The sequence below is a fragment of the Lepidochelys olivacea genome (assembly GCF_965140295.1).
Source record: "Lepidochelys olivacea isolate rLepOli2 genome assembly, chromosome: 4".
Taxonomy (NCBI): domain Eukaryota; kingdom Metazoa; phylum Chordata; order Testudines; family Cheloniidae; genus Lepidochelys; species Lepidochelys olivacea.
In genome coordinates, this window is record NC_140414.1 from 104427679 (window position 1) to 104440871 (window position 13193).

A 13193-nucleotide genomic window follows, 5' to 3' on the forward strand; every position below is an offset into this window, starting at 1 on the left:
TTCCCTTCACACCTTTTATAATTAATCAATATTTCATTTTCCACTGAGAGGTTGCACAAGCAGGAAAAGAACCCAACTCCCTAATAGGCTGGACACAAAATCCATTCTCTTTACCAGGCTGCTTCTCAAAACAAACCTGCTGTATCTTTCTGCAAAATTGAAAGGCCAGGGTTCAACCTTTGCCAGTGGGGCTGGTGGTATAATTGTACATAATAGAAAATGTTTCTGCAGTTTTTTTCTCTCAACCTCACAAACTAGCAAACTGTATACAAAAAAACCTTTATTTAAAGAAAGTTATTAGGTTGAAAAATCAAGAACGCAAAAGATGGGAAATGCCAGAATTAATGTGCAAGTGCTTTATTTTAGTATGATCACATATTAATAGATGATCACGTAGTATTTTAATGTAGCTTTTTAATCTTTCTTTTAACAGCACCCATCCATTATGAACCTCAAAGTATATACAGGTTTATAAACTTGAACTTAAAAAATGTATTCAGACTTAACCCTTGTGTAACATACCAGGAATGTAGATAATGGGAGCAACAGTACTTCCAGTCATCTTAAAGTACATTATATAAGAAGTCAGTCATCTTAAAGTACATTATATAAATAGTTATTTAGAAACCTCCAAAATAACTAGGATTCTTTACATACCAAAACCCTGGTGTGAGGCAGCAATGTAGCAGTTACAATCTCTCTTATCAAAGATCTCTGCTGATGTAATATTAAATAAATGGTTTCAGTTCAAAAATTCAACACACTATTCCCTAATATTTTTTAAACTCTGTATAGATCCATTCTGTTGAATAAGTTTAAACTATGCAGTAATTCAGATCTCTCTTGCTACTTTTGAACAGCTGATCAAGTCCCTTTCCTAACCATGAGGTCTTTCTTTTTATTCATTTCAGCTGAGGCAATCCCAGTCATACTGCACAGACACGGAATGCCTTCAAGAAGGTAAGTAACCCTATTCTAAGTGGAAGTGTATGACATTAGGACTCCTGTGAAAGTCAAAATAAGCAGCAGTAATTAACTAAAATGAGATGTATGGCCTGGATCTCTTTTTTTTTTTCCCTCACAGAGTTGTGGTTTGAATTAATCGTTGTCAGATTTAAATTAATGTATGTTATGGGCCACATCCTGGGCTGAGCAACCCTGAAACCCACTGGCGTCAACATGAGTTGCTGGAGTGCAGCACCTTTCTCGATTTGTCCCCAAGTCTAATGGAATTTAGCCTAGTAACTTTCAGGGTTCAAACTTGACCTTCCTTGCACCAGCAAGTACCATGGTACTAAGTGGGATTCACCCTGGGCAGGAGAATCATGGTTTTTCCAATGCACAGAGGTTGTGCCAGGGGAGGGTGGTTTTAATGTCCACATGTAGCACTATGGGAGCCCTGCCAGTGAAGACTGCAGTGGGGCTGTGCTGAATCAATACATCCCCTGAATGCCTGGGTCATGCCCCCTCCATGGCTAGTGCCATTCACTTGTAGGATTGTGCAGTCTCTTTGAACCACTCTGATCCCCCTCCACTCCGAGAAGAGTTTCCTTCACAGAAGGGCCTCTGCCAGCATCTGCCTGTGAGGGAATCTGATCCATTATGCATGGTATACAAGGCAGGGGTTCTCAGGACAAATTATTTGGTAGCCTCAGGGTGTGGCCACCAACTCTTGCTGGTGGCCGCTTTCACACTTCTTCCTAAAATACTTAATTAGCTTTAGGAAAAACAAATAAATATGCACATACACACATCCAAATCATTGTAATTTATTTATTGCTAGCTAGTAAGTCTGCTGTGAAAAGTGATATTAACAACATACAAGTATCACTTTTCACAGCAGATTTACTCAGCCCTGGGAAGTCTGGGGACAAATTAAGCCCTGGATGGGAGATCAGGGTAGGCAGCAGGGGCAACTGGGGATTTGGGGGTTGGCCGGGAAAGCAGCGGAGGCCAGAGCCTGAAGCCCCACTGCCGGAACCTGGGGCTAGAGCGCAAAGCCTCACTACCAGAGCCTTCCTCCCCGCCACCTCCAGGCTGAAGCTCAAATTCTGAGCCCCACCACACCCACCGGCTGCCCAACCCTTGTTGGAAGCCCCAGCAACCAACACCAAGGCTGTGCATCCAGGAGCACCAGGGAGGGCTGCTGCTTTCCCCTCCCTCCCCCCGTCCCACCATCACACCCCAGGAAGCTGTGGCCACAAGAAAAGCCCCTGTTGCCCGCATTTGAGAAAAGCTGCACTAAAGAACAGTGTGATGGCATTTCTCCCTGACTCAGTGGCCATTTCATTAATACAGCAGTGTTGAGGTGTATGTTCGCTTAAAATATGCTGTAAATTTCCTGTAAATAATAAGTGCACACTGACTGGACATCATCATGTTAGCCAAATGGGATCAATTCAAACATGGAAGTGTATCTGTGTAGAGATTCCATTGAGGGTTTTGAGTGGCAGAGTGCTCACCGCCTGGTAGGATTGAGCACTAGTTACAGTTTGTACTCAGGTAATACAAACATTATTGTCTGTGAATGCATTTGGATGGGGAGCGAGCAGCAGTGGGCAAGGGAAGTGTAGTTAAAACAATAGTGTAAAATTTTCAAGAGCACCTAACCGAGGAGCCTAATTTAGCCTTTGAAAAGCATCTGATTTAGGAGCCTAAGGCCCATTTTCTAAAGTAATTTAAGCCTTAAGAATCTAAGTCTGACTTAAAGTCATCTTTGAAAATGGGCCTCAGGCTCCTACGTGACTAGAGGAGGCTTGGAAAATTTTACCCCAAAGCTTGTTAATGCATAAAGCCTTCAATGACACATATGTCCAGGCAGCATAATGCTCAACCAAGTAGTGCACATACATGCTTGATTAGGCTGCCTGTTTCTGAGGGATGGATTTTTAGCCAATTATTTCCACATGCATACCTGTTTAGCCAATTGTTTCCATATGAATACCATGCATACCTGCTACAGGACCGCTAGCTTCTTCAAGGCAAATCCGGGCCCAGGCTACCTGTGACAATCTAACTTAAGGGGAACAAGCCTATCCTTGTTAATTGAATAACAAGCACCTAGTGGGCCTGCTAAAAGACCATCAGGGCTCAGTTGGAGGGAGGTGCTGAGAGAGACACAAGCCCTTCTAAGACCATGTCTACCCTGCACCTTATGTCGGTGTAACTACTGTTTGTCCCTGAGCAGTCGAACCCCAGAAGTAGAGTTTTAGTCAGGGTATTTTTGGTAAAAGTCGTGGGCAGGTTACGGACTGTGAATTTTTATTTATTTCCCATGACCTGTCCACAACTTTTACCAAAAATACCTGTCACTAAATCTTAGCCTTAACTATAACCTTTGGGATATTTTTCTTACTGATACCCAATCTTGTGAAGTAAACAATGCTAGTGCCCTTTCAGTCTACCAAAGCCTTTTTCAAGCTGCTGAGCCAGTAGTTTAATCTTTCCTTGTTGCTGTCAAAGTATCCGGTGTGTGACTTCATGAGTTAGGGGACTAAAGGCTAGGCTGGGTCCCCCAGGATCAATAATGGCATTTCAACATCACCAATGATAATCTGCCAGTTGGGAAAGAAAGTGCCTGGTTGTAGCTTTCTGAACAGTCCATGTTCTTAAAGATGTGAGTGTTGTGCACCTTCCCTGACCAGCCAACTCTGATATCAGTGAAGCGTCCCTGGTGATCCACCAGTGCTTCCATAGAAAAGTAGCCCTTTCTGCTGATGTACTCTGTGGCAAGGTGGTCTGGTGCCAAAACAGAAGTATCCATGCCATCTGTCACTTCACTGCAGTTCAGGAATCCCACTGCTGCAAATCCATCCATTATGTCCTGCATGTTGCTGAGAGTCACAGTTCCTCTGTAGCAGATGTTTAATGGCCCTGCACACTTGCCTGACAGTGGCCCCCACAATTGATTTTCCAACTCCAAAATAATTTCCCACTGACTGGCAGCAATATGGCACAGCAAGTTTTCCACACGGTGATCACCGCTCACTTCTCCACTGGCAGTGCCATTGTCCTGTTGGTGTCCTTATGCTAGAGGGCTGGGGCAGGCTCAGCACACAGATCCAGGAATGTGGTCTTGTGCATCTGAAAGTTTTGCAGCCACTGCTCATAATCCCAAGCCTGCATTATGATGGGATCCCACCAGTCAGTGCTCATTTATTGGATCCAGAAGCTGCACTCCATCATTTGCAGCTGCTCCGTGAACGCCAACAACAATCTTTAATTGGTTCTCGCTATGGCCCACAGCAATCTGCCCTTCAGGAAATCATCATCATTCCTGTGATTCTCCTTCTGGCTCTGCAAATACCTCAGGATCATGTGTCCTGTGCTTGCAATGCTCATAACAGGAGTGCAGAGCTGTGCAGACCCCATGCTTCTGTCCGAGATGGCAGATAGCAACAAGTCCTGCATGAGTTCGTAGGATTTTAATAATAAGCGTGAAAATTATGGGCTAGAGATGATGTTATAGGGTGGAGAAAGCTGCATGATGGGAACTTGACCCTGCAGTGCCATTCAACCCTATGCAACTTGTTTCTGCCCCACCAAAAGACAGCATGCTGGACAGTGGCGAGTTGCACACTGGGATATCTATCCATGGTGCATGGCACTGTGCATTGAAACAAATACTTTGGGTGAGTACGCGCAGCACCGACAAAGGGAGCCAAGTATGCATGTGCACAAGCAATATGCTAACTGCGGTGGCTTTATGCCAGTGTAACTTATAGCAGCAAAAGTTTGTAGTGTAGACATGCCCTTACTCAGGGAAGGTCATTGTGATTTGAAGCCTCTAAGAAGGCAAAAGGGAGACAGTGGAGGAGATCCAGAATGCTCCTTTTACTTTTAGGTAATTAGGTTTTCCCTTTGAACTGGAATTAGCAGAGGAGGATAAGACCAAGATTTGTTTGGCCTTTTAGAATGGTTGAGTTAAAAATGCTTTGCTTTGTGCAATCACCTGATATTCATGCAAATTGCATATAATCATGGCTTCAAAAATGTACTTACTGTTTGTCCAAAGCAGCTAAAATCAGATATCTGAAGAGTAACTGTCTGCTCTGCAAGAATCAGTGTAAAGTTAGTCCAATCAGATAAGGATTTGAAAAGGACAACATCTTCTTCCAGTGTGGTGCAGACGCTTTGCTCATGCCACCACTGTATTCTGGTTGTAAATCTGGCTCGACTGGTCCAGAGAGGATGATCCTAATTTAAAGTGATCCTCAGATGGCATTTAGCCTGTTTCACAGGTACGAAATTTTACACTGAGTTGTAAGCACTTCTAGAAGGAGAAAGGGGCATATATGTCAGGGGATGGTGATAGCATGGTGTAGCAGTTGCAGTATTCACCTGCATTGGGAGTTCTGTTCCTGTCGCTGCCACAGACTTGCTTTGTGACAAGTAACCTCTGTATGCCTGAGTTTACCCATCTATAAGGATGGTAATACTTCCTCATTCCTGGGGGAGCGGCAGGCATGAGGCTTAGTTTATTAATGTTTGTGAAGCACTTTGAGATCCTTGGACTGAAGTGTATTGTATAGAAGAGCCAAGTTCTTTTCAATTATTTTTATAATGTGCACAGTTTAGTTCCAGTGGGGGGTTGCTTTCTGTTAATGGCTTAGGATGACATTTTGACTGACTGTTTTTTATTGGGTAAACAAGTGTTGTAAAACTCTCAAGAATCAAATAATAGAATAAACAGATTGAGCCTGGAGAAGCTGCTGGAACTGTTGTTTTCTGAGGTGGGTTATGACTATTCTGGGCCCTGCTCCATGAGAACGTCACATCCACCCTTATCCTCACTCTCAGATAGACAGGCATGAGGAATGACTTCCATTCATTGCCTCCCTGTTCCTTCCCTTGGATCAGGTTGTCATGAGTCTACAGTTGTGATGGATCTAGAATCCCGCTCCTTTTGCCTAAGTCCTGCACCAGCAGCAAGTGACTAGTTGGCTAGCAGCAGTCAGCTTGGTGCTACACTTTCTGCCGTTTACTGATTCATAGTTCTTCACTGCTGGGCCCAGATCCCAAAAATCTTGCTTTAATTCTCCCGACAGTTCATTCTGGTGGTTCATGTTTCCTTCTGGAAAGCCAGCTGCTCATGTTGTTACAGACAAATCCTATGGCTACAGATCATAGAAGTGACTGCTGAGATGTATGTGTGTTTTGGTTTGGGAAACAACAGGGCTGTGGCTCGGTGATGTCATAGGTGTATCATGTTTTTCTGTTGCTACCAACTAAGGAGAGGCAACCACAGAAATCCATGTAAACTCCCTAAACACTGTGGATTATGATTCTTTCTGTGAAATGTATCCTTTAACCCCAAATTTAAGATTTTTTGGAGCTTGCATCCAGCCAAACTGAAATAGCAGCATTAACAGAAGTGTGAAGTTCTGTTGTTCATTTCAGTATGTTAATAACTGTGAACTCTTATTGATTTTGTTGTTGCAATGTTATGTAGAATTTATCTGCTGTAGTACTCACAGGACCCAGTCTGCACTGGGGCTCTGTACAACCTCATAGAGGAAGATATAGGCAATGCTCCAAAGATCTTATAATCTACTATGTATCTACCACTAGTAGCCATTTCACTGCTGATTCTCATGTTCACAAGTATTTATCCACTGCTGGTGGAAGGTACCAGTGTCAGCTTGAGGGATTAATTTGAAAGGGTGTCATGAAGGAAGAATGCTACAAGTATTGAATGTGCAAATAGCTGAGTATTCCATCAGGGATTCTGTAGATTCTCCAGGTAAAATGCTCTTGCAATGGACCTCAAAATGTAGAGGAAAAGTGTATTTGTTTGCAGTCCTGTCTGTTAAAAAATATTAGGCTGCCCAGTGCTGCTTTTAGGACTTTTAGGGTTTCTCTAAAATCTGTTCCAGCAGCAGTAGCTCACTTTTAGCATATAATATTTCTGAATGATGCTTTGTGTTTTATAATGAGATATGGTAAAAACGCATGAGACTAGGGACATGTAGCTGGAAAGCCAGCAGATCAACCCTCTCGTGGTTCCTCCTGCATAGGGAGGATTCCCAGGTGATGCCGTAGTGCCAACTCCCCTTATAAAACCTGGCATGGGCATGTGGATGAGGAAATGGAGACCTGATTTTTTTTCTCCCTCACTATGCTCCAGCAATCCCCACCTGTTAGAACAGCCATACTGCTATGGGAGGCCATGGGAAGGTGTATGTAATGTTAGTGCAGCCCTGATGAAACTCAAAATTATGATAGGGGCTGACAGCCTCACAGAGCCACAGAGGGAATGCTGAGGTGGCATATAGCTGCCTCTCTGTTGCTCTACTTCCCCCTCTCACCTTACAGAGAGGGTTGGAGGGATAAGAACAAAAGCACCAGAGAACTGTAGGGCACTACTCTCTGGAGCAATTTTTGGAGCAGCCCTTAGGCTGCTCTAAGTTATTTTGAGGGCCATTTTGACTGCCAGCAGTCCAAGAGCTGGGGAAGCAGAATGGAGGCTCATTGCTGGTGAGGCTTTAGCCTTAACTTTAGTTTTCAAATAAAATGAACTTCTAATTTCTTTTAGTGACATCTGCCACTCAGCGTGAAGAATGTTTGCAGTATTCTAGGGTACTTTTGAGGGCCTTTTCTGCCTGCATAGACTGAACTTCAGGGGGTGATCCCTATCTGTTAGCACCACTGCTCTGTCTCAGCTGTGCTGCTGGTGGTACCACCCACTAATCATGGCTCCTGCTCCTTGCTTCTCTTGGAAATGGGATCCTCAGCTCATACTCATATGAGCAATAGGTTGGCTATATGCATCAGTAGGTCTGTTACCTACAGAATTTTGTGGTATGCAGTTTCTTATAGAGCAATGTGGCTGATGTTTATTTTTACTATATCTCTTAGAGGTAGATATCATTAGAGTTCAGCTTGTATTGCAAGCTGGACCTGTTTTTCATAGTGGAGGATTTTAGCTGAAAGATTTCTTGGGGAGTTGTGTAACTACAAACTAAAGAAATCATCTTAAAGCCTTTTAGATATCTCTTTAGGGTAATTTATAATTTAGGCAAGGAAGCACATGATACAATAAGGGAGTGCTACTCAGGGTAGTTAGTAATCATACATTAGCACTTTGAAAATATAAGGTGCTACAAAACTTTAGAAGCCCTATTCCTCTCTCCTAGCATCTCTCCTTTGCTCTCAGGATCCTGTACAGTGACCAGGGAACTGAGTTTAACAAATGTGCTTAAGCACAGTTTGTAGCTGAACTAGGTTGTAATACAGTTTCGATGGGTCCAAGTGTGTTAGAATCAGGTTCTAGCCAAACTTAGGCTATTCACCAGTTATTTTAACACCATTTGGCCCCATTCCCACTGCATACCCAAACCTCCCAGATCCCAGCTCAGTCACAATTGAGAGTACTTGCTTCCTTTACTTGTGTGCCTTAGTTAGGGAGGGTGCAGGATTCTTCAGAATCTGTTACTCAGGAAATCTCTTAACGGAAGTGGAAGGGGAGAAGCCACATTTTATGTAGAGTGGATGAATCATAGCTTTTTGCCTCAATTCACAGATCAAGGGACAGAGCAGTTGCAGTTGCAGCTATTAGGTGAAAGGTAAGATGACATGGACTCAAGTGCCCGCAGTATGCAGATGGCACATAGCATTACCTATCTTTCACCACATAGGATCGTACTACGACTGATAAGATGACCCAGTGTTTGTATAGGATCAGCTCATGGATGCAGAACACCTGGTTGAAGCTGAACCTGAAGAAGAGAAGGGTGATGTTTATGGGCAAAGGAAAGCTCTGAGACTTTCCAGCCATGGTGGAGTCTGCTTTAATTGAAGGTGCGCACCCATAAACTGGTCATTTCTGTCTGTAGTTTAGGAGTGCTCATGTATTCCTTGCTGACACAAAGCTCTCACATGGCAGCATCTGCAAGAATGCTTTCTACTAGCTCCAGTTGTCTAGAAGCTTCTGTCCCATCTTGGCAGATGGTGACCTGTCTCAATTATATATTTTATCACCATCCCTCTGGACTACAGCAGTAAAGCCATCAATGCTTAGGTATCTCCAGCTGGATCAGAACTCTGCTACATGTCTCCTTAGCAAGGATGGCTACTCCAACCACATCAAACCAGCCCTCCACTCTCCACACAGTCTTTGTATAGAACTTCAAGTCATGTTCAAGGTCTTGGTCTTTACTTCAAGGTGCTCAATGCCTTGGCCTTAGAACTTCTAAATGATTGCCTGAAGTGCCACGACAAACTGTGGTCATAAGTTCCACTTCTCTGGCACAATGGAACTTTCTGCCTTCACTGTGCAGGAGAAAGAGCTTTCTTGGGGGTTAATCTGAGACTGTGGAATTTCTCCCTCACAAATAAAGAACTATAGCTGGGCTTTAAAAAAAAAAAAAAAGTTTGTTCGGGCAAAAATGGAGTTTTGGGTCAACAAACTTCATGAATTTGACACACATTTGCTGAATAGTTTTGGACAAAAGAAAATTTGGGGCTGGATATACAAGAGGACTTAGACATGAGTTGACATTGTGGCAATGCTATTGCTACCCCACTTATACCCACTATCCCAGTGGTTAGGGGTACTCATGTGTGAGACCCAGGTTTGAATCCTGCTTTTGTCAACAAAACAGTGAATGCACACACACTGCAAGGTGACTTTTGGCGGCAAAAATGCCCTGTTTTGGTGACAAAATACAAACACCCCGATGAGAGACATAAGGCTTTTTCCTTTAAATTTTTGTCGACAAAGTGCCAGTGTAGACACCATGCTTGATTTTATTGCTTTAATTGGCCTCCAGTAGGTGTCCCACAAAGCCCATCATGACTGCTCTGGTCAGCAGTTTGAACTCCAATGCCCTGCAGCCAGGTAAACAACCATCCACCCCTACCCCTTAGCAGTCCTGGGAATTTTTGAAATTCCATTTCCTGTTTTCTCGAGGTGGAGACATCTCATCTCCTCTTCCCAGGTGACCATGGCAGGTTATCACAGCAAACGCTCTCCTGCTTGGACTACTGCGGAGCTGCTAGATCTGCTCAGTATATGGGGAGAGGAGGCTGTGCAGTCCCAGCTGTGCTTGAGCTGTAGGAATTGTGATACTTACAGGCACATTTCTCAAGGCTTGTGCGAAAAGGGCTATGATCATGTTGCAGTGCAGAGCAAAGATAAAGGAGCTGAGGCAGGCGTACCATAAGGTGAGGGAAACCATAGCCCCTGTGCTGCACCTGAGACCTGCTGGTTCTATAAGGAGCTGGACGCTATCCTCTGTGGCGACCCCACATCCACCTCCAAGAGCCCCATGGATACTTGGCGGGACTGGAGGCAGTGGAAAGAGGACCTAACCCAGAGGATGAAGTCATTGATGAAGAGGTGGAGTTAGATGATGATGTGGAGCTCCCAGCGAGGTCACCCGGTGGGGCAGGCAGCCAGGAACTGTCCACCACTCCGGAGGTATCTAGTCAGTCTCAGCAGTTGCTTTCCAGTGAGTAAGAAGCAGGAGAGGAGATGCCTGGTAAGTGGCTGTGGTTTGTGTAGTGAGGAGGTAGGTTCAAGGTATAGAAATGTACAAGGCTGGCTGTGTTTCTGTATGCTGGACATTCCCTTTGTAGCTAATCAGTACAGTGGAATATCGTGTTGATGCACACTGAGATCTCATGGGAATCCTCCAGAGAGATCTCCAGGAAAGTTTCCCGGAGGTACCGGTAATCCTCTGCCGAAGGCTCCTTGGCAAAACAGCTTTGTTCCTTTCCCCCATTGTAGGAAAATTTCCTGCACCATTCGGCAATCACTTGTGCAGGGACCAAAGTGGCACACAGGCGAACAGCATAGGGAGCAAGGCGGAAGCCACAAGCATGTAGTATATGTACCCTCATTTCCCTGCTTACCCTTAGCAGTGAGATAGCTGCTAGAATGAACCCCACCTGTGGAAAAGTGTGGGAGAATTTTAGAAATTTTTCCCAAGTTGGCTACACCACAGCCCTTGCAGAGCGAGTGCCCTTTTCCCCAAGTGAAGCACCCCCGCCAACACTCATCACGCTTTGGGTGTTCACAGAGATGTGTGCTTGCCAAGGGTCAGTGAGAAAGTGATTGTTATGTTGCAAAAGGTGTATTGTATTGAAATATTTCAATGCTGTGCATGAATTTAACAATCATGCTTCTGTGCATTGTTCCTGAAGATGCATGCATGCATTGTGCACCTTCCCAGACCACCCTGCGTTGATGTCAGTGAAATGCCCATGGTGATCGACAAGTGGCTGCAACACCCTGGAGAAGTACCCTTCCTATTGATGTACTCCATCAGAAGGTGGTCTGGTGCCAAATTTGGAATATATGTGCAATCTATCACCCCTCTACAGTTAGGGAAACCCATTTCTGCAAAGCTGTCCACTATTTCGTGCACATTTCCCAGAGTCACGGTCCTTCGTAGCAGGATGTGATTAATTACCCTGCACACTTGCATTAACGCAGCCCCAATGGTCAACTTCCCAACTCCAAATTGATTTGCAACCAACCAGTAGCAGTCTGGAGTCACCAGCTCCCACACAGCAATTGTCTCACACTTCTCTACCAATAGGGCAGCTCTCATTCTGGTGTCCTTGTGTCGCAGTGCTAGGGCGAGCTCTGCACATAGTTCCAGGAAGGTGGCTTTTCACATCCAAAGTTCTGTAGCCACTGCTCATCCTCCCACAACCTGCATGATGATACGATCCCACCATTCAGGGCTTGTTTCTTGAGCCCAAAATCAATGGTCTACCCTGTGCAGCTGTTCTGTGAATGCCAAAAGCAATCTGAAGTTGCTCCTATCCATATCACACAGCATGTCAGGCAACTGGGAGTCTTCTTCACTTAGGAACTTCGTGATTAACTGCACTGCCATTCGCGGTGTCTTCATGACAGTTAACAGAGCATAGGAGAGTAGTGTGGGATCCATACCTTCTGACAAAGATGCCAGGGTGTACAGCAAAGAAGGGTCATTGAAAAATGCCGTGAAAGAAAGCCGGAAGCCCCTGGAGTGTTGGGACAGAAAGCAATGCCTCACGGAACATTGAGCCGAATCCCAAGGTGTGCCGCGTTCTGCTCCACCTTCCCACAACACCTACTGACTGTCGAGCTGGACTGTGGGATAGATACCCACAATATATTGCCCACACTGTCAATGATAGTGCTCCACCTGTGGACGCACTCTTCTGACAGAGGGAGCGAGTGTGAACATGACATTCCGATTTTTATTATGCCGATTTTTGAGTGTCAACATCAGTTTTGTCAACAAAACTTGGTAGTGTAGACAAGGCCTAAGTTTTTCTTAGATTCTAAGGTCAGAACAGACCATTGTGATTATTTAGTCTGACCTCCTGTATAACACAGGCCATCGAACCTCCCCAAAATAATTCCTAGCTCTTATCTTTTAGAAAAACATCCAATCTTATTTAAAAATTGCCAGTGATGTAGAATACACCGTGACCCTTGGGAAATTATTCCAGTAGTTAATTAATTACCATTTCTTGATCATTGCCAAAGAGGCAGGAGAGACTAGAAATAGGTGATGTGTGCTACAGGAGGCTAACCTGAGAAGGCGGGGCACATCCCTGCAAACCTGAAGATCAGCGAGGGGGGGGGAAGAGAAATCAAAGACCACAGGGAGAACTGGAGGGGAGGGAAGAACAGAAAAAGAGGGAGGATCAGAGAACTAAGGGGGGAGAGAGGAGAGAGCTGGCAGATGGTAGAGAAGTAGGTTAAACTCCCTTGACTCTTACAAATGAGCACAGCCCAAGATGAATAACAAAAATTTATTTCAAAGTTTATCAGCCTAACTGGAAACAAAGCAGACAATATTTAAGGAGTAGTCATCTGTGACTGTTAATGTTGCAAGTCAGTACAATGACTCAGAAAGTTAGTCTACAATTTTAGTGTGGTAAATGCAGATCAGAACTGATGTAAAGTCTCTTGTGATTCATAGCTGAACTTTAAGGGTATAATTCAGATCCTTCACATGGGTGAGAACTATTAAATTAAACAAAATCTTTCTGGGATAGAGCAGATATAGGTAGGATTAATAAACTATTAGATCAGTTGAAAAGTTCTAATACATCACACTTAACCTCCTCATTTCCCATTTTGAATCAATCCCAACTCTGAAGTATTATAACTTAAATTCTAAAGACTTTGAATAATCTTTGGCCCATCCACCATGGGCCATTTACACGTGAGGGAACCAGTTACACAT

At 44.2% G+C, this 13193-nt stretch overlaps 1 protein-coding gene across 2 annotated transcripts in view; it reads left to right on the forward strand.

Moving 5' to 3' along the window:
* The window catches only part of SMIM14 (small integral membrane protein 14), a 72936-nt gene that overhangs the window by 41195 nt on the left and 18548 nt on the right, over positions 1–13193 (forward strand). For both annotated transcript variants that reach the window (XM_084627103.1, XM_084627102.1), the window contains one exon: positions 912–960. In XM_084627103.1, the coding sequence (XP_084483229.1) occupies positions 912–960 (49 nt within the window). The remainder of the gene's footprint in view (positions 1–911; positions 961–13193) is intronic.